General features: G+C 45.6%; 2 protein-coding genes across 3 annotated transcripts in view; one reads left to right on the top strand and one right to left on the bottom strand.

Annotated features, from left to right (window-relative positions):
- LOC149466305 (uncharacterized) overlaps positions 1 to 27,329 on the top strand; it is a 92,432-nt gene that overhangs the window by 40,269 nt on the left and 24,834 nt on the right. The gene's annotated exons all lie outside the window — the stretch shown is intronic.
- On the bottom strand, positions 4,508 to 18,772 carry LOC149466306 (uncharacterized). Of its 2 annotated transcripts, XM_089672915.1 has the most exons (6): positions 18,330 to 18,770; positions 15,903 to 16,102; positions 15,704 to 15,809; positions 14,270 to 14,374; positions 13,480 to 13,581; positions 4,508 to 7,996 (listed from the first exon to the last, which is right to left on the bottom strand). In XM_089672915.1, the coding sequence occupies exons 1-6, from the start codon at positions 18,358 to 18,360 to the stop codon at positions 6,570 to 6,572; spliced, it is 1,971 nt and encodes a 656-aa protein (XP_089529041.1). In that variant the 5' UTR covers positions 18,361 to 18,770; the 3' UTR covers positions 4,508 to 6,569. The 2 variants fall into 2 exon arrangements, with proteins under 2 accessions (XP_089529041.1, XP_089529042.1); XM_089672916.1 differs by lacking the exon at positions 14,270 to 14,374 and having other exon boundaries at positions 18,330 to 18,772.

Below are 27,329 nucleotides of genomic sequence, written 5' to 3'. Positions count from 1 at the left end.
AGAACATCTTTGGAGGGAGCTGAAACTCCGTGTTGATCAGCGACAGCCCCGGAACCTGACAGATCTAGAGGAGATCTGTGTGGAGGAGTGGGCCAAAATCCCTGTTGCAGTGTGTGCAAACCTGCTCAAGAACTACAGGAAACGTTTGACCTCTGTAATTGCAAACAAAGGCTTCTGTGCCAAATATTAACACTGATTTTCTCAGGTGTTCAAATACTTATGTTCAGCAGTGCAAGACAAATAAATTCTTTAAAAATACAATGTGATTTCCTGAATTTGTTTTTTAAATTCTGTCTCTCAGAGTGGGAATGCACCTACAATGTGAATTTCAGACCCCTCCATGATTTCTAAGTGGGAGAACTTGCAAAATCGCAGGGTGTTCAAATACTTCTGTTTCTCACTGTACATGCATACACATACACACTGCATGTTGAAATGCGTTTTTATTGCGAAATATGTGAAAAATATTTTTAAAAATACATTTCAAATATAATGTGTCTTTAAAAATACACATCTACATTTTTGGGATGCATTTACAAATGTATGTAAAAATATGTTAAAATGACTTTTTTATATGTCAAAAAAATCTGAAGAATTTATTAAAAAAAAATTATGAAGAATATATTTTAAAAATATATTTTTAAAAATATATATTTTTTAAAAAGATTCTTCAGATTTTTTAACATATAAAAAAGTCATTTTAACATATATTTTTACATAAATTTGCAAATGCACCCCAAAAATGGAAATGTGTATTTTTAAAGACATACAGTATATTTGAAATGTAGTTTTAAAAATATTTTTCATATATGTTGTAATAAATATGAAAAACAACATGATATATATATATATATATATATATTGAATATGGCCAAAATTGTAGCATTTCAAATATATGGCAATATATTTGGGAAGAATATTTTTAAAATATATTTCAGATATATTTTTCTTCCATATGGGAGTAAAGGGCCAGTTTATTGTCCTTCAGACTTTGGGGCGGGGGGGGGGGGGGGGGCGGATTGTGGCCAGTGGGAGTGGAATCAATGGGAGCGAACATCAGCACATTTGATATGTGAGCTGCATCGTTGATATCATCGGGAGGAATAGTGGCCCATTGTTGGTGTCAGTGGGAGAAATGGTGGCAGTACAGTATCTCGTAGCAGTAGGAGGAATATTTCCCCAAGGGCTGGATAAACGGTAGGCAAAAACATAACTATCAAAGATCAGACATCCTTCTTCCACACCAGACACAATGGAGGCAAAGTTGTCATCCAGCAGAATCATGTCAGCTGCTTGTTTGGACACATCAGAGCCGGAGATACCCATAACAATACCAATGTCGGCTTTCTTCAAGGCGGGGGGAATCATTGACACCATCAGCCACAATGGCGCCCTGTCTCTGGTATCCTTTCACAATGAGCAGCTTCTGCTGAGGGAAGGTTCTTGCAAAGACTTATCTCAGTGTGAATGTCATCGGTCTGCTCGGGAGACATGTCCTTCAGATCGGAGCCGTGGATCGCACAGGCCTTGGCATCTCTAATACATCAACATGTACAGTAATAATCCCTGCTAGCAGCAATGTAAATGGTAAAGAAGCAGCTGACAAGAATGTTGGCAACAATAGGTATTTAATGTGCAATCAACATTGTTGGTTGCACCCCTGATGATGTCTTTTTATGACGAAATGCGTTGTGCACGATAAACATCGTTGGTTGCGTCCCCGATGACGTCTTTTTATGATGAAATGAGTTGTACACGATAAACATCGTTGGTTGCGCCTCTGATGACGTCTTTTTATGACAAAATGAGTTGTGCGTGATAAACATCATTGGTTGCGGCTGTCTTTTTATGACAAAATGCATTGTGTGCGATAAACATCATTGGTTGCGCCCCTGATGACGTATTTTTTATGACAAAATGCGTTGGGTGGAGCGAAGCCGTATGACGTAGTCCTTTTTCAAGAAGATCGACACAATTCGTGATGAGATCTCCAGTGTCAAGCTTCCTCCTCTAACCAACATACCAGGCCCAGCACCACACTCAACACTCTCCTCCTTCGACCCTGTTACCACAGAGGAAGTTACCGAACTCCTTTCCAAGGCCCACTTCACCACTTGTCCCCTGGATCCTGTCCCCTCACGACTGTTGCAGCCTCCTTCCTGCTCTATCCTAAACTCTCTAACCCACATCTTCAACCTCTCACTCTCCATGGGCGCCTTTCCCTCTCCGCTCAAACATGCACTGGTTGCCCCATTATCAAATATCCCTCGCTGAACCCCACCTGTTTGAATAACTTAAGACCCATCTCCCTGCTCCCGTTAGCCTCCAAGCTTCTCGAGCGCCTTGTTCACAACCGTATGAACTGCTACCTCACAGACAACAACCTTCTCCATCCTCTACAGTCTGGCTTCCGCCCACAACGTTCCACAGAAACGGCCGTACTAAAACTCACTAATGACCTACTAACTGCTAAAACCAACAGCCATTACTCCATACTCATACTCCTTGACCTTTCCGCTGCCTTTGACACAGTCGACCACCCGCTCCTCCTCAGTAAACTTCACTCCATCGGCCTCCATGACTCTGCTCTCTCCTGGTTCTCCTCTTACCTTTCTCAGCGCACTTTCAGTGTCACATACAACTCCTCCTCCTCCGCTCCTCTTCCTGCTGGAGTACCTCCAAGGCTCTGTCCTTGGGTCCCTCCTTTTCTCTCTCTACACCTCCTCCCTGGGCCAACCAATAACCTCCCCTGGCTTCCAAAACCACTTCTATGCTGATGACACCAAGATCTCTCTCTCCACTCCCCAGCTCACCCCCTCAATCTCCTCACGTATCACAAATCTACAAAGCGACATATCAGCATGGATGTCACATCACTACCTTAAACTCAATCTTTCCAAAACTGAGCTTGTAATATTTCCTCCTCCCCGATCCCCCACTCATGACTTTACCATTAAGATCAACAGCACAACCATTCGTCCTTCTCCTCATGCCAAGGTGCTAGGTGTGATCCTAGACTCTGACCTCTCCTTTGGGCCCCACATCCAATCACTGGCTAAATCCTGCCGCCTCAACCTCCAGAACATTTCCAAAATCCGCCCCTTCCTGACCAATGACACCACAAAACAACTTATCCACGCCTTGGTTATGTCCCGCCTCGATTACTGCAACTCCTTCCTCACTGGTCTACTGTTACACAGGCTATCCCCCCTTCAGTCTATCATGAATGCTGCTGCTAGACTCATACACCTTACCAACCGATCAGCAACTGCTGCCCCTCTGCCAATCCCTTCACTGGCCTCCACTAACCCAATGTATAAAATTCAAAATACTAACCACAGCTTACAAAGCCATCCACAACACTGCCCCTAGCTACATCGCCAATCTTATCCACAGATACTGCCCAAATCGCCCACTCTGCTCTTCCCAAGATATCTTCCTCTCTAGCTCCCTCATCATCTCCTCCCACACTCGCCTCCAGGACTTCACCAGAGCCTCTCCCATCCTCTGGAACTCCCTACCACAGCATGTCCGGTCAGCCCCCACCCTGTCTGCCTTTAGGCATTCTTTGAAAACTCACTTCTTCAGGGAAGCCTACCCCACCTCCAGCTAAGAACTGTACTTGAATCACCTCCGCCAGATCATCCCCCGCAGCTATCACCTTTTGTATCACCTCCCCCTTCCTTTAGATTGTGAGCTCCACGAGCCGGGCCCTCCTATTCCTTCTGTACTGAAATGTATTGTAATTATACTGTCTCCCTTATATTGTAAAGCATGGCACAAACTGTTGGTGCTATATAAATCCTGTATAATCATAATGACGTCATCGCGTCATGGGTCGGGGCCATCTTGCTAGTTGGAAACACCCGATTTTTTTTTTTATACGCTAAACTTCGTTTGCTATTTGTAAGTGCAATACTTTTATTATATCTTGATTTAAAAAAATTATTACACATTGAAGCAGTTCTGATTTTCTTTACATATCTATATTTGATCATCTTCTTGGCTTAATACCATACTTATGCCTTGGAGTAAGCTGCAGTGGAAGAGAGACTAGAGATCTGTTGGGATCCCTGGCCACCAATACATATCACATGCGCTTTTTTTCATTGGTTTCTGGTAAGAGGCGAAGTGCGTGTTGGCAGTGGAAGATTCCTTCTTTTCTAAAGCAATTTTATCTCTTCAGAAACGTGGTTTATGAGACTTCCAGCTGCACTTTATGGACTCCTTTTGACAACTGCCCCTTATGATATTTGCACTTTACATCGTGTTATTTTTTTTTGTGAATATATTATATTCAATCTAGGGTAATTAGCGCTGAGTTTTGTTATATAAAAGGCAGGCAAAAGGCCGCATCCGGCCCACAGTTCAGAGACCACTGACCTATAGGAACAGAGCAAGAGTATCAGAAGTGAGGATCCCACATTTGGATAATAAAGAAGACAAAAAAAATGCAGCTCCATCTTAACCATTTGGTTATGGATAAATCACACAAAAGGTTGGAACCTACAGTATTGAAGATTTTTATTTTGGTCTTTTCTTGAACAGCTTCCAGAAATACTGCTACAGAGTGGCACGGGTGCACAAAATCACGTATATACAGTATCTCCCAGAAGTAAGTACACTCCTCACATTTGTGTAAATACTTGATTCTATCTTTTCATGTGACAACACTGAAGAAATGACACTTTGCTACAATGTGACGTGTACAGCTTGTATAACATGTAAATTTGCTGTCCCCTCAAAATAACTCAACACACCGCCATTAATGTCTAAACCGCTGGCAACAAAAGTGAGTACACCCCTAAGTGACAAGGTCCAAATTGGGCCCAAAGTGTCAGTATTTTGTGTGGCCACCATTATTTTCCAGAACTGCCTTAACCATCTTGGGCATGGAGGTCACCAGACCTTCACAGGTTACCACTAGAGTCCTCTTCCACTCCTCCATGATGACGTCACGAAGCTGGTGGATGTTAGAGACCTTGCGCTACTCCACCTTCCGTTTGAGGAGGCCCCAGAGATGCTCAATAGGGTGTAGGTCTGGAGACATGCTTGGCCAATCCATCACTTTTACCCTCAGCTTCTTTAGCAAGGCAGTGGTCGGCAAGTGGTTAAAGAGATTCTAAAGGAATAAATTAAAAAAAAAAAAAAAAAAAATAGAAAACATGTCTATACGTACCTGCTGTGTGTAGTGGTTTTGCACAGAGCAGCCCAGATTCTCCTCTTCTTGGTTCGCTGCTGGCCCCTCCCTCCTGTTGGGTGCCTCCACAGCAAGCAGCTAGCTATAGGTGAACCCGAGCATGCGCACTCCCCAGCCGCTGCTCCGGGTGTCCATTCGCTTGGCCTCGCCCCCCTATCTCTTCTCATTGGCTCACTGGCTGTGACAGACAGTGGCTCCCGTTGCTGTCTCAGTCAATGAGGAGAGGGAGTCCCGAGATAGCCGAGACTCCAGTGCACATCGGTGGATCTAGAGGGAGCTTAGGTGGGCATTAGGGGGGCTGCTGCACACAGGCGGCCTTTAGAACCACTTTAATTTCTTGTCCCAGTACATCCAGCAACAGAGAATTTCCTTCTATCCTTTGTTGTTAATAGAGCCTCGGTGGGTTGGAACCTCAGTCAAATTTATTTTTGTCTGGGGGGGCATTCTCCTTACTTTCATCTTCACCCTTTGCCAAACACAGTTTTGGCAGGAGTTCCACTTTAAATTCTGTATGGACTTGATTATATGCATCCAGGGTGGATTACTTGTTAAATTCTTCCCTACCGCGCTATAGCCGAAGGACGGCTACAGAGCGGTTGTCTAGTTCTGGGACAACGTCCATGGACGTCATTCCAGAACACACCCCCTGCGCGCCCCCAGCGGCGTGCACACAGCCCCACCAGTGATTGCTGTGTCCTATAGAAGCAGCTGATCACGTGATACGGTAAAAAGCCAATCACAGCTGCCTTTTACAACGTGATTAGCTGTGTCCAATGACACAGCAGATCACCAGGTAAATATATTTATTGGCTGCACTTTCCTCACACTGTGACAGCGTGAGGATAGTACCAATAACCAGCAATTGTCAGCGAAGAGATCGGCACTGGTGATCAGTGCCCTAATGATCAGTGCCGCCCACCTGTGCCCAGCAGTGCCACCCACCTGTGCCCAGCAGTGCCACCCACCTGTGCCACCCATCAGTGCTCATCAGTGCCGCCTCATCAACGCACATCAATGATGGAGAAAAATTACCTGTTTGTAAAATTTTATAATAGAAACAAAGAAAAACTTTTTTTTTTTTTGCTCTTTTTTTTGTTTATAGTGCAAAAAATAAAACACTCAGTGACGAGTAAATACCACCAAAAGAAAGCTCTATGAGTGTGAAAAAAAGATAAAAATGTCATATGGGTACAGTGTTGCATGACTGCGCAATTGTCATTCAAAGTTTGACAGCGCTGACAGCTAAAAATTGGCCTGGGCAGGAGGGGGGGGGGGGGGTGACAGTGCCCGGTAGGCGAGGGGTTAAACTGCTCCCACATTTATGGGCTGATCGCCCTATTCATTTCCCCGAGGGGTAGTTAGTCCCGCTTCACGACTCCCCCGTGTGAACTCTTTCATGCCGGTTAAGATACGACTTAAAATGGAAACTTTTACTGCATTTGGAACAGGAAAACGGCTTCACGCCTGAGTGAGTCCGCTGATGTTTGGTAAGATACATTCTTGAAGCAAAACATTTCCCGCACTCAGAACACGAATAAGGCTTTTCACCAGTGTGGGTCCTCTGGTGCACAATAAGACTGGAACACCGTGAGAAACATTTCCCGCACTCCGAACAGGAATAAGGCTTCTCCCCCGTGTGGATTCTTTGATGTTCGATAAGAATGGATCGGTCGGTAAAACATTTTCCGCATTCTGAACACGAGTGCAACTCCTGCCCTGTGTGGACTTTTTCGTGTCTGGTAAGGGATATCTTCCAGAAAAAGCTTTCGCCGCACTCAGAACAAGAGAACGGCTTCACCCCCGTGTGAGTGGTCTGGTGTACGGTAAGGTAAGACTTTTTAGCGAAACATTTCCCACATTCTGAGCAGGAGTAAGGCTTCACTCCCGTGTGGGTTCTCTGGTGATTGACCAGATGGGACCTTTTAGCAAAACATTTCCCGCACTCGGAGCATGAATACGGCTTCTCCCCTGTGTGAGTCATCTGATGGCAGGTAAGGTCCCCTCTCTTGATATAGGACTTCCCACACTCTGAGCATGTAAACGGCTTCTCCCCCGTGTGAGCTCTCTGGTGAAGAACCAGGTGATGTTTGGAAGGAAAGCACTTCCCGCATTCAGCGCAAGAATAAGGCTTGGCCCCGGTGTGAGTCCTCTGATGGGTGGCAAGGAGTGCCCGGTGGGTAAAGCGTTTGCCACATTCGGCACAAGGGAAAGGCTTCTCAGACGAGTGAGTTCCCTGGTGCCAAGTAAGTCGCTGTTTCTGAGAAAAAGACTTTCCACATTCGGTGCAGGAATAAGGCTTGACACCCGTGTGGGTGTTCTCATGTTCCAGAAGAATCCACCTCCGAGTGAAAGCCCTCCCGCATACCGAACATGAATACGGCTTCACCTCCGTGTGAGTTCTCCGGTGTAGAAGAAGACCAGATCTATAGGAAAAACATTTCCCACATTCTGGACAGGAAAACGGCTTCTCACCTGTATGGCTCATCTGGTGGGAAAGGAGGTGGCTCCTCCGCGGAAAACATTTCCCACATTCCGAACATGAAAATGGCTTTTCCCCCTTCTGGCTTCTTTTGTCTGGCGTGACTTTGACTTTTTGGCTAGAAGATTCGCCGCGCTCACTTGTGTCATGGGCCGAGTTTCTGGAAGATGGAGGTGGACTGCATGATGGAGCAAGGCTGGGAAATACGGGAGAGAGCTTGGAGCCAGTAGGGTTTTCTTCTGATGAGTTGGTGGTTACGTCATGGTCTTCCAGATCACCAGCTGGTCCTTCCATTGGGTACCGTCTGTATCGGCCGTCTGGTGGAAATGAGAACATACAAAAGAATGTTAAATCGCTCCAAGCAAATATGAAAAACATCCTGTATTCAATTGTGCATTTTGAGGTTTGGCTGGATTTCTAGTATCTAGGTCGGACTATAGTTTCAAAATGAAAATTATCCATTGACTCCTTCACACCAAAGTCAAACAAATAATGCAGCCCCACAGAACTGGGCTTTTTTTCCCATGAGGGCTGCATATTTGCGTATCCGTCTTTGTACTGAGAGCGAGCCGTACAGTGCGTTCCAAGCACAAAGACTGGGGTATCGCTGACCCGATTCCGGGTCACGTGATCGCTGTGATAGCCTCTGATTGGCTATCACAGTGATCAGTCACTGTACAGCCTGCCCCCCTTGTTTTTTTTCTTCTCTATGAGTGGAGGAGAGAGAGAGAGAGATACATTTTTTTATACTATTTTGGGCCAGTTTTCCTTTGATGATAATAAAAAAAAAAAATCAGGAGATATCCATTATCATTTACCACCAAATGAAAGTCCAATTTGTCCTGAAAAAAAAAAACCTGTTTGTTAAAAAAAGAAATAAATATTAAAAAAAAAAAAAAGAAAAAAAGAAAAGGTTTGATCTAGTCCAGTGCCAGGGTTAGTGTTTGGGTCAAGGTCAGGGTCAAAGGTCCGGATTTTTTTTTTTTTAATTGGTATCAGTTCGTGTCAGTGTGTTTTAGGTAAAAAAAAAAAAAAAAAAAAAAAAAGAAAAACAAAATGCACGCTATTGTTTCTGAGCTGTACTATGGGTTCAAACAACAAATAACATACAGATATATGGTATCGCTGTGATCGTCAAGAGTTGGAAAATTGTTCTTTGGTGGTAGGTTATGGTAGTAACAAGAAACACACAGCTAAATTTAAAAAAAAAAAAAAAGATTTTTTACTATTTTGGACCAGTTTTCCTTTGATAATAAATAAAAAAAAAATCAGGAGATATCCATTACCATTTACCACCAAATGAAAGCCCAATTTGTCATGAAAAAAAAAAAAAAAAACACGGTATAATCCACCTGGATGTACAAAGTAGTGGTGATGGTAGGTGCAGTTTTAATAACACATGTCAATGTTGCAAGGATGTGCTTAGGCGTTAAGATTTGTTTTACCCTTAGGCGTGAAGGGGTTAAAGTGTCACTAAACCCACATCATAAAAACTATCAATAATTACTGTATTATGTGCTGTTTATACTCACTCCGTCACTATGAGATTCGTTTTCTGTATTCTGCAAAAAACCTGGTTGATCCTGCTGTTCTCTATCTCCCCCTTCTGTCCATGCAGAGCAGTGTTGGCAACTTTGCACATGCTCAGTTTTCACCGAGTTTCTATGCTGAGCCTTTCCTCCCTATCATATCTGAATAGCCCATGTGACTATAGAGTTACACATGTGGGCTTATACACAGTGGTAAATGACAGCCCACTCCCTCCCTCCTCCTCCGTGCCCACCAACCAGCTAAAATCAATAGGGGTGGGTTATTACATCTTGATTGATGGAGGCTTCACCTCCCTCTTATTCTAAGACACACTGGAGGGGGAGTGACACAGCCTGTGACTGGCAGAAATCCGCCCACGCCATGTTATTTTCCATAAAATAAGAATTGAGTGCCAATATATATATTTGTATGCGAATTTAAAATAGTTTATTGCTCATTTTTTAAAAATTTTACTCTGTAATCCCAAGGCTGTTTTTTTTGTTTTCGTTTTTTTGAACATGTGACCAACAGTAGAAGACTAGAAGCTCCCCATGCCTATATTTCCCTGCAAACAGGCTGGGAAAGAGCTGGGTCATGTGACCAACAGTAGAGCAGCCTTTCTCAGCCAGGGTGCCTTCAGGTTTCTTTAGGGGTGCCTTGGCAAAATGTCTAAAAATTGCCAAAACTTGTATACAAGTCAGTGGGTGGAACAAGCCTGCCTTTTAGTTACACAAAGCCAAAGGTTTCCATTGCAACATCGCCAAAATCCGCATGTTCCTAACCCCAGAAACTACTAAACAGCTCATCCACTCCCTCATCATATCACGACTCCACTACTGCAACTCCCTCCTCACTGACCTGCCTCGCCGCTGGCTATCCCCGCTTCAGTCGATCCTGAATACGGCTGCCAGACTCATTCACCTTTCCAACCGCTCCGTTTCCGCCACCCCCCTCTGCCAATCCCTCCACTGGCTTCCGATTGCGCAATGGATCAAATTCAAAATCCTAACACTGACGTACAAAGCTGTCCACCATACTGCCCCATACTACATCACTGACCTAATATCCAAGTACCGCCCAGCACGCACACTCCGCTCCTCACAAGACGTCCTTCTCTCTAGTTCCCTGGTCTCCTCCTCCCACGCCCGCCTCCAGGACTTCTCCAGGGTGTCACCCATCCTCTGGAACTCCCTGCCCCAACCCATCAGATTATCACCTACTCTCCTCTCCTCTCCTTTAAACGCACCCTGAAAACCCACCTCTTCAGGGAAGCCTACCCCACCCCCTGCTAACTTGCCGACCTCCTCCACTCTTCCTACCACTCCATCCCCCACAGCTTTCTCCTCCTGTGCCACCATCCCCTCCCTCCTAGATTGTAAGCTCGAAAGAGCAAGGCCCTCAATTCCCTCATGTTTTGCATTGTATTGGTATTGTTCTGTCCCCCTTTGTAATGTACAGCGCTGAGCGAACGATTGGGGCTCTATAAATACTGTATAACAATAATAATAATTGTGCACCATTACAACCTTCTAGCTGCCGGCATCCTGACATCCAATGACATCATCAGTTGATAAGGAGGATGTCATCTGCCTGCACAGCATCCTAGTTTGACCCTCTCCATCATCTCCATTCCTCTCCATCAGTGCTGGGGTCACATTAGCTCAGTGATGGAGAAAAACTGGAGGGAGAGGAGAAACATTGGAACAGTAGTCAGTATCAGCGTGCAAAAGTGTATTTGCTACATGTGTGGATGTTGCTGTGTTATATAAAACTATTAGAATAATTTTTCACATTTTAGAATGGGGTGCCTCGGGACTGTCCATAATTTTAAAGGGTGACGTCCTCCCAGAACAAGAGAACTGCCGCCCTCCCATCATTTCTTTATATGGCAGGCGGGAGGTGGTTAAAATGGTATAAACGGTTTCAATAAGAGTCAGTCTCTTCAAGCCTGGAAGTAATGGCAGCAGCCTAGGACTCCTCAGAGACAACATCATCTGATAAAGGCTAAATCCACTTTTAGGACCATAGCACTAAATATATATGAAGGGAAATGTATATGTTCCTCGCCCTCCATTTTTATTATTTTATAATCCGTCTTGATAATTAACTGTATAGTTGTGTGTGTCAGTTACGTGTTATAGGCCTGCACCCATGTATTCTTTTAAATCTAGTTCTGCTCAAGGCATGAAAAGCAACCAATTATTTCTTTGTACTAACAGCACCTGTTTCTGCTATGATTTAGTTAAAAGTCAAATACTTCTGTCCCATGGGAAAATAACTGTTGGTTACCTGTAACTGATGTCAAGGTCTGAGAAATCTCACGTTCACAGCCTTGACAAGTATCCAGCGAAATCCTATTGTATGGTTTTCTTTGTTACAATATAAGAAGAAGAATCTACGAATAAAGATTCAGATTGTCTTCTGGAAACCTGTGTGTGCATGCAAATTTCTTCCTTCCAGAACACAGTCTCTTGGGCCCAATGGGACCGGAACCTACCAGTGATCATTAGAAGCACAAATCCCTTTCAACATACACTCACACATTTTATATATATATATATATATATATATATATATATATATATATACACACACACACACACACACACACACATATATATATATATATACATACATACAGGGCTTGAAATTTCCACTCGCCTGCTTGCGAGTGGTGAGTGTGTCCCCCAGGGCCGTCTTGCTGAGCAGGCTCGGAGCTCAGGCTGGATCTGTCATTGGCACTGGGAGCCGTCAGAATGCTCAATAACTGAGCGCAGTGAAATCAAAGCAAGGAGTGTGTGCTGTGCTCTCTGCCTCCCCCTAAAGTGTAGTACCTGGCTCTGTGAGTGAACAACGAAGTACTACAGCCTTTAATGGGGGGGGGGGTTGTGTACGTGTACATGTGTGTGTGTTTGTGTGTGTCTGCCCAGCGCACAAACAAATGGATCTAAATAAAATTAAGGTAACGGTATGCTGCTGTGCAACAGTGTAAAACACCAATTAATAAAGAAAAAAATACATAAACAGCGCAAAACACAAACCTTTTCGCCATAAATTAACATTAATCAATATCTAAAGTGTTCATAAATAATTGTGTCATAAATAAATAAATGAATGAAAAAGTCCTTCTTCCCAAAAGGTGTATAACAGATAAATCTTCACCCACAAAAATTGTGCTTCCACCATCCACCAGTGAAAAATCAACCATCAAGAAATACCATAGCGTAATACTGCCAGTAACATTCAATAATGTTCAAGGAACACTCACATGTTCAAGGAAAGTTAAAAGCACTTAACAAATGCTTTTAACTTTCCTTGAACATGTGAGTGGCCTGGTATTACTTTTACTTTATTGAATGTTACTGGCAGTATTACGCTATGGTATTTCTTTTTCTTGCACTGTTGGGGAGCGCTTGAAGGAGTGAGTTGGAGGAGAGCATCATTTCAGTCAAGGTGGATAAAGAGTTCTGGAGATTTTAGAGGGGGCATAGGATCCCTAAAATCCTAAAAGGCGCAATACTCACCAACATCTGGTGAGTGCAGTTGATGTTGATTTTTCACTGGTGAAAGAACAATTTTTGTGGGAGAAGATTTATCTGTTATACACAATTGTACATGTGTCTGTGTGTATGTACATGTGTGTATCGGTACATGTGTCTGCGTGTATGTACATTTGTCTGTGCGTGTGTATTTATGTGTATATACATGTATCTGTGTGTATGCATGTCTTTACGTTCCTGTGTGTGTATACATGTGTTTTTATGTGCGTGCACGTTTCTGTGTATGTATGTACAAGTGTCTCTGTTTGTGTGTGTTTGTTGGTGGCGAGTAACTCTAAGGCCAGGCTAGTAGCTCAGGACATGAAATTTTAATACACACACACACACACACACAGTGCCTTGAAAAAGAATTCAGATATTTGTAAAAAATGTTGCAAACCATTTCTCATTTTCCTTCCACTTCACAATTATGTGCCACTTTGTATTGGTCTATCACATCGAATCCCAATAAAACACATTTACATTTTCGGCTGTAACATGACAAAATGTGGAAAATTTCAAGGGGGAGGAAGACTTTTTCCAAGGCACTGTGTGTATACTCTTTATATATATATATATATATATATATATATATATATACACATACACACACACACACACACAAACACACACACTATATATATATATATATATATATATATATATATATATATATATATAAATAATTAAACTTTCACATGGTAACTACCACATTGATGCTTATTCCTCACCTGTGCTGATTTCTAAATGCATCTCCTCTTTAATTGTCATATCTCCATCTTCTTCCGTCTCAGCTTTGAAACTTCTCTGGGTGGCCCTGGTGTCTTCGGAGTCTATAACACAATTACAGTGAAGTAATTAAAATCTGGGTTTGGATCCATGTACATACAAAGTTATATAATCCCAACCTCCATCAGGGGATAACTTCAGTAATAACAATTTTCAACAATGCAGTGCAAATGGAGTACATATCAAGCATACAGAAGACATAGATACAGATCTCAAACCCATTTTTTTTTTTAAAAAAAGAAAAAAAAAAATTTGGTTTTTCGTAAAAATACAAAATGACCAAAAAAAACCCCCTAAAAAAATACAAAACCAGAACAGTCAATATAAACCATTCTTCCATGAAACTGAACCTGGAGAACCAAGCTGCCTTGACCTATCCATGATTGGAACAATAGATAGAAGTGCAATGTCCGTAAGAAATAACATTTTGGTACACATATGGCTCTAATATCTGTCTAGGAGCTGATGGGATACTAGTTATCTCACAGCATGCCTGAAGAGACTCCTCCACTCAATACCCTGTCCCTGACTAGTTGGATTGGCGCTAATCCCAGTGTACCCAACCAAGCATCCCAAATAGTTGTGAATTTCCGGGAACATCTTCTATGTTGATAAATTAATTTCTTTCTGATTAGGGTAACGTTACCAGCTTTAATCCATTGGGCATGGGAAGGGGGAGAAGGAGATAACAATTTCTGGGCTAGGCGTTTGCATTTATTGTTCATTACTCACCAGTGCTGATCTCTGGAGGGTTTTCCTCCTCTTTAACCCTCACATGTTCTTCTTCCTTCTCCATAGCTTTGATGTCTCCCTGAGTGTGTCTGGTATCTCCGGGGTCTGTGAATAAAGAGGAGAGTGAAGCTCCCTGTACTGAGACATATGAGAGACCCCAGAGAGTGTGTGCGGGGGGGAGACTGGTCACGTCTCTTGGCTGGTAATAAATTCATGTACCTATTTCTGAATTTGTGAGGGGTGGCTGGTTTTCCATCAAGAGGTCCTTTTTCTGATCCTTGGACTCGAACTTTTCACTTGGCCTGTGTTCAGGAAGATAACTCCATGACGAATGGTGACGTATGAAAGAACCCAGAGAGTGTGTGTGGGGGGAGACTGGTCACGTCTCTTGGCTGGTAATAAATTCATGTAGCTGTTTCTGAATTTGTGAGGGGTGGCTGGTTCTCCATCAAGAGGTCCTTCTTCTGATCCTTGGACTCAAACTTTTCACTTGGCCTACAAAGTTCTGTCAGATGTCTGTGCTCAGGAAGATTAACTCCATGATGTATGAGAGTGTGTGTGGGGGGAGACTGTTCACCTATCAATGACATGATGTGAGGAGGAGAGCCGGAGTCTAATAGAGGCTGATGGCTCCTGACCCCCCCCCACTGGGCACATACTGTCCCCCCATTATTGTCTACTGACAGAGGAGTGGGGAGAAGAGGAGATGGTTGTAGTGACTGAACGAGGAGGATCTGGGACTCTTCTCTGGATTCAGGCTCCGTTCACACCAATGCGTTTTTTTAGTGCTTTCTTGCAGAAACACACTATAGTCCATTTAACATGGTTTCCTATGGAACACGTTCACCTCTAGGCTTTTGTGAGCCGCTGCGTGTTTGGAAAGGGTCGGGGACTTTTTTAAAAGCAAAAAGCAGCATTTTTGCTACAACAGACTCCAATGGAGAAGCTGCTGAAATGTATGGTAGTGCGTTTTTGCTGCGATTTACATTTTTATTCTGCCCAGCAACAAAAAAAATTCCACTTTACAAAAAAAAAAAAACAAAAAACAAAAAAAACAGAAAAGCAACAAAAAATTGAAAAAAAAAAAAAAGCTAAACGAAACGCGGTAAAACCATCAAAAACGCATGTAGGAAAACGCAAAACTGCAAAGAGCACTGAAGAAAGCATCGAATGCAAAATTCATACTGTATATGTTAGCCAATGAAGAAGCTGCTGAAATGCATGGTATTGCGTTTTTGCCGCATTTTGCATTTTTTATTCTGACCAGCAACAAAAAAAAATGGAAAAAAAAAAAAGATGAACAAAACACAATAAATACGTGTCAAAAACACTTCCAGAAACAGAAGTAAGCAAAATAAACTGCAAAAAGCACTGGAGAAAGCATCAAACGCAAAATGCATATATGTGAAACAAGCCTTAGTGTTTATCCCTCACCTGTGCCGATCTCTGGAGGAACGTCCTCCTCCTTACATATCTCGCCAGTCCTTAAATAGGTTTCCTCGGCTTCTTCTTTAACTTCAACTTTAATAGGATTTTCACTCTGAAAAATGAAAGTGACCAATAATTACATGAGATCCACAAAGCAAATATATACATAACACAAAGTAGCGTTAAGACTGTTCATCCCATCTACCTGATCCTCCGGAGGGATCTCCTGATGTTCCTGTGTGGGGTCCCAAGAATTCAGAGGACGGGGACATCTCTCTGGCGGGTTCCCATTGCTGGATCCATCTACCTGATGGTGGTGAGGGATGGTGGGCCCTTCCTGTGTGGATTTCCAGGAATACAGAGGACCAGGACATATCTCTGGTGGGTTCCCATTACTGGATCCATCTGTAGGAAACATACAAACTGACTGAATACATTGTTTCTATGTCTTTATATCTCTTACACTGTCAGAGCCATTTTTGCATACATTATATAGCACATCTTAGGCCTGAAGATTAGTTAAAACCCCCAAACATTATATATTTTCTGAAAGCATAGATGTTGAATAAAAATACAACCTGCGTACCAAATTTACTTTATACACAATACATCACCTGATTTTTTTGATGCAATATAAAAGGCGAGGGTGTGACGAACAGATATAAAACATGTCAAGCTGTAAAACAGCACATCTGTGAAATGACAAACTGAAAACTGCCCATAAACAATACTTTAAGTCTTTGCAAGTCATCAGTTTAGAATTAACCATGAATGATTACATAGCTAGTCTGGCTGAAAGAAAACAAAAATCCATCCAGTTAAACCATAAAAAAAAGAAAGTTATAATGCTATACCCACAGTTGATCCAGAGGAAGGCAAAAAAACCACCAGCAAAGCATGATCCAATTTGCTCCTGCAGGGGGAAAAATTCCTTCCTGATCCCCCGAGAGGCAATCGGATATTCCCTGGATCAACTTTACCTATAAATGTTATATCCAGTTATATTCTGTGTATCCAAGAAAGAATCCAGGACTATTTTAAAGCCCTGGATGGCCCTGGAATTACTGCTCTCACTGCGCTGCAATACCCAATACGTGGAGCACAGTCATTGATTTTGTGCGTAGGAACCTCCGGGTGCACACACTTACATTTGTATGTAAATGTGGTTATGGGTGGGGTCTTTACATTTTTTTTTTTGCTTTTATCACCTCCCCCCATCCACAGCTCACCCTCTTCCCCCCCCCCATCCACAGCTCACCCTCTTCCCCCCCCATCCACAGCTCACCCTCTTCCCCCCCCCATCCACAGCTCGCCCTCCCCCCCCCCATCCACAGCTCGCCCTCCCCCCCATCCACAGCTCGCTCTCCCCCCCCCCCATCCACAGCTCGCCCTCTTCTCCCCCCATCCACAGCTCAACCTCTCCCCCCTCCCCATCCGCAGCTCACCCTCTCCCCCCCCCCCCCCATCCACAGCTCACCCTCTCCCCCCCATCCACAGCTCACCCTCTCCCCCCCATCCACAGCTCACCCTCTCCCCCCCATCCACAGCTCACCCTCTCCCCCCCATCCACAGATCATTCCCCCATCCACAGCTCACCCTCTCCCCCCCGACCACAGCTCACCCTCTTCCCCCCCCCATTCACAGCTCACCCTCTCCCCCCCCATCCACAGCTCACCCTCTTCCCCCCCCCCCATCCACAGCTCACCCTCTCCCCCCCCCCCATCCACAGCTCACCCTCTCCCCCCCCCCCATCCACAGCTCACCCTCTCCCCCCCCCATCCACAGCTCACCCTCTCCCCCCCCCATCCACAGCTCACCCTCTCCCTCCCCCCCCATCCACAGCTCACCCTCTTCCTCCCCCCCATCCACAGCTCACCCTCCCCCCCCCCCATTCACAGCTCACCCTCACCCTTCCCCCCCCCCATCCACAGCTTACTCTCTCCCCTCCATCCACAGCTCATCCCCCCCATCTACAGCTCACCCTCCCTCTCCCCTCCCCCTCCCACACACACACAATTTACCTTAGCATGAACCCCCCCCCCATTCACAACTCCCCTTTGTCAACATGTCACCTCTGCACTCCCCCCCCCTTCCACAGTTTACACCCCCAGTCCACAATCACCCCTGCACCCCCATTCACAGCTTATCTCTCCCCATCCACATTACACTGTTGCACCCTACCTACAGCTCACTCCAGTCCACATCACTCAACCTCCACACCCCCAGTTCTCACCTTGCACAATCTATAACCCCCCTCCCTCCTCCAGCTATGGTCTCTGCAGAACACCCACAACTTCTCCACAGTCTCTCTGCACAACATGCCCCCCTCCTTCCTCCCACCTGTCTTTCTGCACCTCTCTCACCTTTAGTTGCATTAGAGCACGGGTGCCAAATTGGTGGCCCTCCAGCTGTTGCCAAACTACAAGTCCCATGAGGTATTGCAAGATTGACAGTTACAAGCATGACTCCCAAAGGCTGAGGTTAAATGGGACTTGTAGCTTTGCAACAGCTGGAGAGCCGCCAGTTTGACACCCCTGCATTAGAGGCTCTAATTTAGAACAGCGCAGCTGACTGCATACATTTAAGGCAGAGCGGCAGATAGATATATAATTTTTTTTATTTATTTTTTTACCCGGTGATGTGAGGGGCGGCCGGTGCTCCATTATGATGTCCCTAAACAGATATGGGCGTCCGTCTAAATGCACTCACTCCTTTTGCTTTTTCTCCAATTTAATAATGTCCAAATAAACTTTTATAATGCATCTGCAAAGCAAAAACAAATGTTATATATCTCCATATACACTTCTGTCATTAGAACAACAGTCCTACTCCAGTCAAAGTCTTCAAGCGAAGCATTACCTAGGTGAGCGGCTGTGCTACTCCGATCAGGTCGCACGACTCACAAATGTCTTTGTATGCCGTAGAATTAGGCCGCCTTCACACGGAGCAATTACATCCATCCACATAGCAGGGCTGTGTTTTACCTGCATGAGGAGGCACAGGTGTTCCATGCACCCCTGTGGGGTCATTCCATTCTGTAATGGGTGCAAGGACACAGCTGCTGTGTCCCCAATAGGACATCTGTATGGGTGCAACTCCCTGAACTCATCCTGGGTGCGTCTGGGACCGGATGTCACATTGGAAGCCGAGGCTGTGCAATCACTGCTTTCCAATAGACAGATATGGGATTGCCAGAAAAGGCGATGTACACGACCTCTATGAATACCCTTGCCAGTAAAACACAGCCCTGCATGGGGCACCAATGTAACTGCCTTCTCTGAACAAAGCCTTAAAGTGTTACTAAACCCTGGACCCTGCATTCACTATATCCGCTCTCCCCGGACCCCGCATTCACTATATCCGCTCTCCCCGGACCCCGCATTCACTATATCCGCTCTCCCCGGACCCTGCATTCACTATATCCGATCTCCCCGGACCCCGCATTCACTATATCCGATCCCCCCGGACCCCGCATTCACTATATCCGATCCCCCCCGGACCCCGCATTCACTATATCTGCTCTCCCCGGACCCCGTATTAACTATATCTGGTCTCCCCGGACCCCGCATTCACTATATCCGCTCTCCCCGGATCCCGCATTCACTATATCCGGTCTCCCCGGACCCACCCATTCACTATATCCGCTCTCCCCGGACCCCGCATTCACTATATCCGGTCTCCCCGGACCCCGCATTCACTATATTCGCTCTCCCCGAACCCTGCATTCACTATATCCGCTCTCCCCGGACCCCGCATTCACTATATCTGGTCTCCCTGGACCCCGCATTCACTATATCCACTCTCCCCGGACCCCGCATTCACTATATCCACTCTCCCCGGACCCCGCATTCACTATATCTGGTCTCCCCGGACCCTGCATTCACTATATCCGCTCTCCCCGCACCCTACATTCACTATATCCGCTCTCCCCACACCCTACATTCACTATATCTGCTCTCCCCGGACCCTGCATTCACTATATCTTGTCTCCCGGACTCTGCATTCACTATATCTTATCTCCCCGGACCCCCTATTCACTATATCTGGTCTCCCCGGACCCTGCATTTACTATATCCGCTCTCCCCAGACCCCGCATTCACTATATCTGGTCTCCCTGGACCCTGCATTCACTATATCCGCTCTCCCTGAACCCTGGATTCACTATATCTGGTCTCCCACAGTACACAGAACATACAAATGCAATTATTTTAGTAAATATAAACTGTTAAATCCCTTTTCTCATCAGCAGTATATAGCAGTCTTGTGACTTCTATCAGTGTCCAGCAGAGCACTGGTTAAAGCTTGTAAGAGGAGTTTTCTTTCTGCTCTAAGAGGATGCAGAACCCCTGACCTCTGTCTGGACATTGCTGATTGGCCCTGTGCTGATCACATGCACTCTCCCAAAAAAAAAAAAAACCTTCTAGCAATACACACCAAACTGAGCATGTGCAGAGTGTCTCCACATAATGTCTTATCAGATGATAAGAGGGAGACACTGGAAGAAGGGGAGGATCATAGAAGGCAGCCTTTTTACACAATGCAGAGGATTAACCCCTTAGGTTCCACAGTGAGTCTCTACCAGCCTCATGGAGCCTCATGGAGCGTGTTCCCAGCTTCGTATCGTCTTCTGCAGCCAACAATGTATCCTGTCCACACTCTCTGACCCTCAATTCCTCTATTAGATCTGCAGCTTCTGAGAATCCTCTCCAGCATTATATACACTGAACGTCACTGGTGTCACTGGGAGAAACTGTGCCCCGTCACTGGTGTCACTGGGAGGAACGGTGCCCCGTCGCTGGTGTCACTGGGAGGAACGGTGCCCCGTCGCTGGTGTCACTGGGAGGAACGGTGCCCCGTCGCTGGTGTCACTGGGAGGAACTGTGCCCCGTCGCTGGTGTCACTGGGAGGAACGGTGCCCCGTCGCTGGTGTCACTGGGAGGAACGGTGCCCCGTCGCTGGTGTCACTGGGAGGAACGGTGCCCCGTCGCTGGTGTCACTGGGAGGAACGGTGCCCCGTCGCTGGTGTCACTGGGAGGAACGGTGCCCCGTCGCTGGTGTCAGCGGGAGGAACGGTGCCCCGTCGCTGGTGTCAGCGGGAGGAACGGTGCCCCGTCGCTGGTGTCAGCGGGAGGAACGGTGCCCCGTCGCTGGTGTCAGCGGGAGGAACGGTGCCCCGTCGCTGGTGTCAGCGGGAGGAACGGTGCCCCGTCACTGGTGTCAGCGGGAGGAACGGTGCCCCGTCACTGGTGTCAGCGGGAGGAACGGTGCCCCGTCACTGGTGTCAGCGGGAGGAACGGTGCCCCGTCACTGGTGTCAGCGGGAGGAACGGTGCCCCGTCACTGGTGTCAGCGGGAGGAACGGTGCCCCGTCACTGGTGTCAGCGGGAGGAACGGTGCCCCGTCACTGGTGTCAGCGGGAGGAACGGTGCCCCGTCACTGGTGTCAGCGGGAGGAACGGTGCCCCGTCACTGGTGTCAGCGGGAGGAACGGTGCCCCGTCACTGGTGTCAGCGGGAGGAACGGTGCCCCGTCACTGGTGTCAGCGGGAGGAACGGTGCCCCGTCACTGGTGTCAGCGGGAGGAACGGTGCCCCGTCACTGGTGTCAGCGGGAGGAACGGTGCCCCGTCACTGGTGTCAGCGGGAGGAACGGTGCCCCGTCACTGGTGTCAGCGGGAGGAACGGTGCCCCGTCACTGGTGTCAGCGGGAGGAACGGTGCCCCGTCACTGGTGTCAGCGGGAGGAACGGTGCCCCGTCACTGGTGTCAGCGGGAGGAACGGTGCCCCGTCACTGGTGTCAGCGGGAGGAACGGTGCCCCGTCACTGGTGTCAGCGGGAGGAACGGTGCCCCGTCACTGGTGTCAGCGGGAGGAACGGTGCCCCGTCACTGGTGTCAGCGGGAGGAACGGTGCCCCGTCACTGGTGTCAGCGGGAGGAACGGTGCCCCGTCACTGGTGTCAGCGGGAGGAACGGTGCCCCGTCACTGGTGTCAGCGGGAGGAACGGTGCCCCGTCACTGGTGTCAGCGGGAGGAACGGTGCCCCGTCACTGGTGTCAGCGGGAGGAATGGTGCCCCGTCACTGGTGTCAGTGGGAGGAATAGTGGCCCATCATTAGTGTCAGTGAGAGGAATAGTGCCCCGTCAGAGGCAAGCAAAGGGCCACATTCGGCCCACGGGCCGCAGTTTGGAGAACACTGGTCTAGGGTATAAGAACCTCCACATGGACCAAAAAGTCAATGAGAACCCCAATACAGGCTCCTGTAGGTGGCGCTATAAAACCCATTCTAGTCATGGACTAAGAAGAGAGGCTGTCTCTGTCAATGAACATATGAGAACACTCTGTCACAGCTGTATACATCCCATCCACTTCGCACCATAACCACTAAATCCACCAAGTATTCTATTCCCCATCTATAGATGGACTTCTATAAGAAGCGAGTCATGACATTCCAGAGAATACAACCCCGAGCATCATCAACCCCACCCCTGCAGAGCTGGGAGGATCTGCTTGGCTGCTATGAGCAGCAGACACTGAGCTTCCTTCAGGCTCGTCGTGTTTTTTTTTTTGGCTTGCCAAAAATTAAACGAGTCGGGATCTCAGTACGGTCCAGAGGCGGAACTGACAATAACTGGACTTCTTTAGTATATACCCCAAAACCTCCACATTTCGCCCCAGCAGAACCTCCATCTAATGTTCTACCCATCAGAGGACCTGCAGGAAGATGAGCATTTATTGGGGTGACATGACCCCCATCCAGTGCTGGGACCCCCTTCTCTTATCATAGGAATATTATTACCTCCTCTTCACTGGGCTCACACTCCACACTCACCTCCACCAGAAGCTGATAGAAAACCGGAAGAGAACTCTACTAACTCTCCTCATTTCCCACTTGGGCTGCAACAAAATGGCCGATGACGACCTCCTACAGACTCTTCCTTCCCTCTCTGCGTGCACGTCACCATGGTAACCAGACGCAGCCAGCCAGGGCATCAAACGCCCAGGCTCCGGCACTGCCTAATAAGGGAAAACCCCGCCCACCGGTCTGTGTACACACAGCAACCACTAGAGGACAAATTTCGCCCAATTAGTGTCCCCCTTAGAAGAGGAGGCGGCCGTTTCCTGCTCATGTATAGGTTTGAGATAACCGACATGGATTTTAATAACACATATCATTTGTTTAGCATTATTATGCATTGCTTTATATTTATTTGTAGGTTTATTTTTTTGTTGACATTTACCGGAGCGAAGTGTAGAAACCGGCCATTTTCTTGTGGTCCTGAATGGGCAGAGGAAAAGTATTATCTGTTCAAGAAGCTTCCTGTTAGGATTTGGAGGCTGAAGACTGTTACTAGTGAGGAGGAGGAGGAGGAGGAGGAGGAGGAGGTAATAATAATAATAATAATAATAATACTGGCCGTTATAATACTGGCCATGCATGTTGGCTGCGATAATATCGTCTGTGCATGTTGGCTGCGATAATATCGGTCGTGCATGTCGGATGCGATAATATCGGCCGTGCATGTCGGATGCGATAATATCGGCCGTGCATGTCGGACGATATCACACTGGTCGTGCATATTGGACGAGATAATACTGGCCGTGCATATTAGACGCGATAATACTGGCCGTGCATATTGGACGAGATAATACTGGCCGTGCATTTTGGACGAGATAATACTAGCCGTGCATGCTGGACGCGATAATACTGGCCGCGCATGCTGGACGCGATAATACTGGCCGTGCATGCTGGACGCGATAATACTGGCCGCGCATGCTGGACGAGATAATACTGGCCGCGCATGCTGGACGCGATAATACTGGCCGTGCATGCTGGACGTGATAATACTGGCCGTGCATGCTGCACGAGATAATACTGGCCGTGCATGCTGGACGCGATAATACTGGCCGTGCATGCTGGACGCGATAATACTGGCCGTGCATGCTGGACGAGATAATACTGGCCGTGCATATTGGACGCGATAATACTGGCCGTGCATGTTGGACGAGATAATACTGGCTGTGCATGTTGGACGAGAAATCAGTCCGAGATAATACTGGCCGTGCATATTGGACAAGATAATACTGGCCGTGCATGTTGGACGAGATAATATTGGCCGTGCATATTGATAAATTCATCAGGGGGATGTCTCTAATGAAGCCACGTGATGTGGTGGCGTAACACGTAGGGGAGGGGCTCTGACATCACGTTTCTCGGCTATTCACGGCGAGTATAGGAAGTGTGCACAGCACACACAAAGGCTCATATATACCCAAAAAGGTGCAATTTAATTTTGAATATTGTGAGTGGTATTACACAGCTTATTTAAATAAAATACTAAAAAGGATAAGGCACTATGTTTTTTTCTTCTTTCCTGATATTACTTATGTGGAGTACTGGAGGGGATACAAGGAGGAATTAGACCCCTGGAGGTGAGAAGGAGAAATCCATCCATTATTAACACAGGGATCAGTGCATTGGAGAGACACCAGGTGGAAATTTAAGATCACTACAATGCTATATCATTTGAGAAGGATTTCTGGCGCAGGAGCATTGCATCTGTTCATATAGAACAAAAAGCTATTTTAGCCTAAAATTTATTAGGCTAAAAAGGAGGTGAGCGCATAGAAAAAGCTTTATTGATCCACCCATTATAGCAGGTCCTTTATGGTAACAGCTAAAGAGGACTCTGTATATATATTTATGGACACATATTTTTTGTGGATTTCCTAATATATTGACTTTATATGAATTTTCCCAGTATATTGATTTTATTCCTTATTGATTTAATTTTCACCCTTTAATGGGTTTTTGCTTGATATTTAAATAGTATTTGAGTTAAAAAATTTTATTTCATTTTTTAATTTTTGATATCTCACGCATTTAAGGACATATTTTAATCACATTCACATTTATTATATTTGATGATTTTAGTTGACATGGTTTATATGTAAATAATTTAAAAATCACAGGAGCGCTACACTATTTTTTACTATTTAGGCCGTGCACATTGGACGCGATAATACTGGCCGTGCATATTGGACGAGATCATAATGGACGCGATAATATTGGCCATGCATATTGGACGTGATAATACTGGTCGTTCATATTGAATGCGATAATATTGGTCATGCATATTGGCCGCGATAATATTGGTTGTGCATATTGGACGAGATAATATCGGCCGTGTATATTGGACAAGATAATAATGGACGCAATAATATTGGTCATTCATATTGGACACGATAATATTGGTCGTGCATATTGGACGTGATAATGTTGGTCGTGCATATTGGCCGCGATAATATTGGTCGTGCATGTGATGATCGCGGCATCAGACCCCAGGCCTTCTCACCAAACTTGTGACCGCAGGACTAGCCAAAATAAAGCCACGCTGTCACGTGCGTAACAATGCCACGCCCAGCTGCACCCTGCACAAAGAGTTTCCAGCTAATGGACCACAATCTGTGTATCTGCAGCCTGGGAGTGATTTTTACTGGGTCAGGTTAATTATGCTATTAACCCTTCACACTGCCACCACCTCCTTTTTGTACAGAGAAAGAGGAAACTCGGCAATATCAGCAATAACACTATGATGTTTGCATAAGCGTCAGTATACCACTGTCACCGCAGACAGAGATATACCAAAGTTTAAAACACACAGTAGCGCTCTTCAGAGACGGGTTCTTAGTTTGCATTAAGAGCTTTAGAAACAATTCAACACTTTCAGAAAGTAAGATTTATTACTAAAAGGTCAAAAGGGTGCAATAAAAATATTTACAGAAAAAGATATAGCCAATATATATATATATAAATATACAGAAAACAATAACAGCAAAGAAATAACAGAAAAGAATTTAGATAGGTAAAGTACTTGCCAAAAGCCTTCGTTTAAGCAGCTTTCAAGTTTCAGAGCAGAAGGGTGCCTTATCTCCCAAAGTTGGTTCCTGATGTTAAAAGGGAGATCTTCAACTTAGCTCGACTCAGCTTAGCTTAGCTTTCTGGTGCAAGCATAATAGCTTTTCTAGCAAATCAGCAGGGTGTCTTCTTGAAGCAGAGAACCAATCACCTCATTTGGGGAGGGAGTTGTAGGCGGGAAGCTCAGGCTCTGACCAAAGCCCTCGCAAATTATACTATGGTTAATAACTTACTCTTGGTGCATTTAGCAGCCTTGTCACTAGTAGATTAATACGCAGAATCATCTGCTGAACGTCTAGGTGTGAAAAATTACTTACCTGCTGGGATGGTTAAAGAGATATAATTTTCTGCTCTCCTGTTGATGCCAGCTAAGGGATGTAATATATCAGATGACTTGTATTAACGAGACCGATCTGAATATATGCCCGGTTTTTATGTACGTCTTTCATAGTCCAAGATATGTAATCATAGGGGAAAAGGGGATGTTTAAATGTGAGTCTGTTTTATGACTACCTGGAATGTCTTTGAGCTCAGTGAAGGACTTGGTTTATGGTTTTACAATCCTTCTCCAAGCAGAGTCTTGCAGACATCTGGGGGCCAGGCTAATTGGGGTTTATAGCCATGAGCTCTCCCGCTGGGCCTTGATGCCTTTGATCTCTGCATCAAACAGACCAGATGTCACTCAACAGAAAGGGAGGGGGGATATCGGAGGAATCTGATTTGGGAGTAGAAAATGATACAAGATGGAGGCCTTTACCAAAATGGAGGTTCGTATTCATCTCTGTGTGCACGATTGCTACAGTGCATATTAGACGCGATATTATTGGTCGTGCATATTGGACGAGATATTATCGGCCGTATTTCTTGGACAAGATAATAATGGATGTGATAATATCGGCTGTGCATATTGGACGCAATAATATTGGCTGTGCATATTGGGCGCGATAATATCGGTTGTGCATGTTGGACGCGATAATATTGGTCGTGTATATTGGACGCGATAATATCGGTCGTGCATATTGGACGCGATAATATCGGTCATGCATATTGGACGCGATAATATTGGTCGTGCATATTGGACGCGATAATATTGGTCGTGCATATTGGACGCGATAATATTGGTCGTGCATATTGGACGCGATAATATTGGTCGTGCATATTGGACGCGATAATATTGGTCGTGCATATTGGACGCGATAATATTGGTCGTGCATATTGGACGCGATAATATTGGTCGTGCATATTGGATGAGATCATATTGGTCGTGCATATTGGACGTGATAATATTGGCCGTGCATATTGGACGCAATAATATTGGTCATGCATATTGGACGTGATAATATCGGCCATGTATATTGGACAAGATACTGATGGACGTGATAATATTGGCTGTGCATATTGGATGCAATAATATTGGCTGTGCATATTGGACGTGATAATATTGGTCGTTCATATTGGACGCGATGATATTGGTCATTCATATTGGACGCGATAATATTGGTCGTGCATATTGGACGCAATAATATTGGTCGTGCATATTGGACACAATTATACTGGTCGTGCATATTGGACGCAATTATACTGATCTTGCATATTGGACGCGACAATATTGGTCGTTCATATTGGACGCGACAATATTGGTCGTTCATATTGGACGCAACAATATTGGTCGTTCATATTGGACGCGATAATATTGGTCGTGCATATTGGATGTGATAAT

The sequence above is a fragment of the Staurois parvus genome, unplaced genomic scaffold (genome assembly GCF_062004578.1).
Source record: "Staurois parvus isolate SC_StPar_1 unplaced genomic scaffold, SC_StPar_1.0 ptg000132l, whole genome shotgun sequence".
Taxonomy (NCBI): Eukaryota; Metazoa; Chordata; class Amphibia; order Anura; family Ranidae; genus Staurois; species Staurois parvus.
This window is presented reverse-complemented; position numbering and strand designations above follow the sequence as displayed.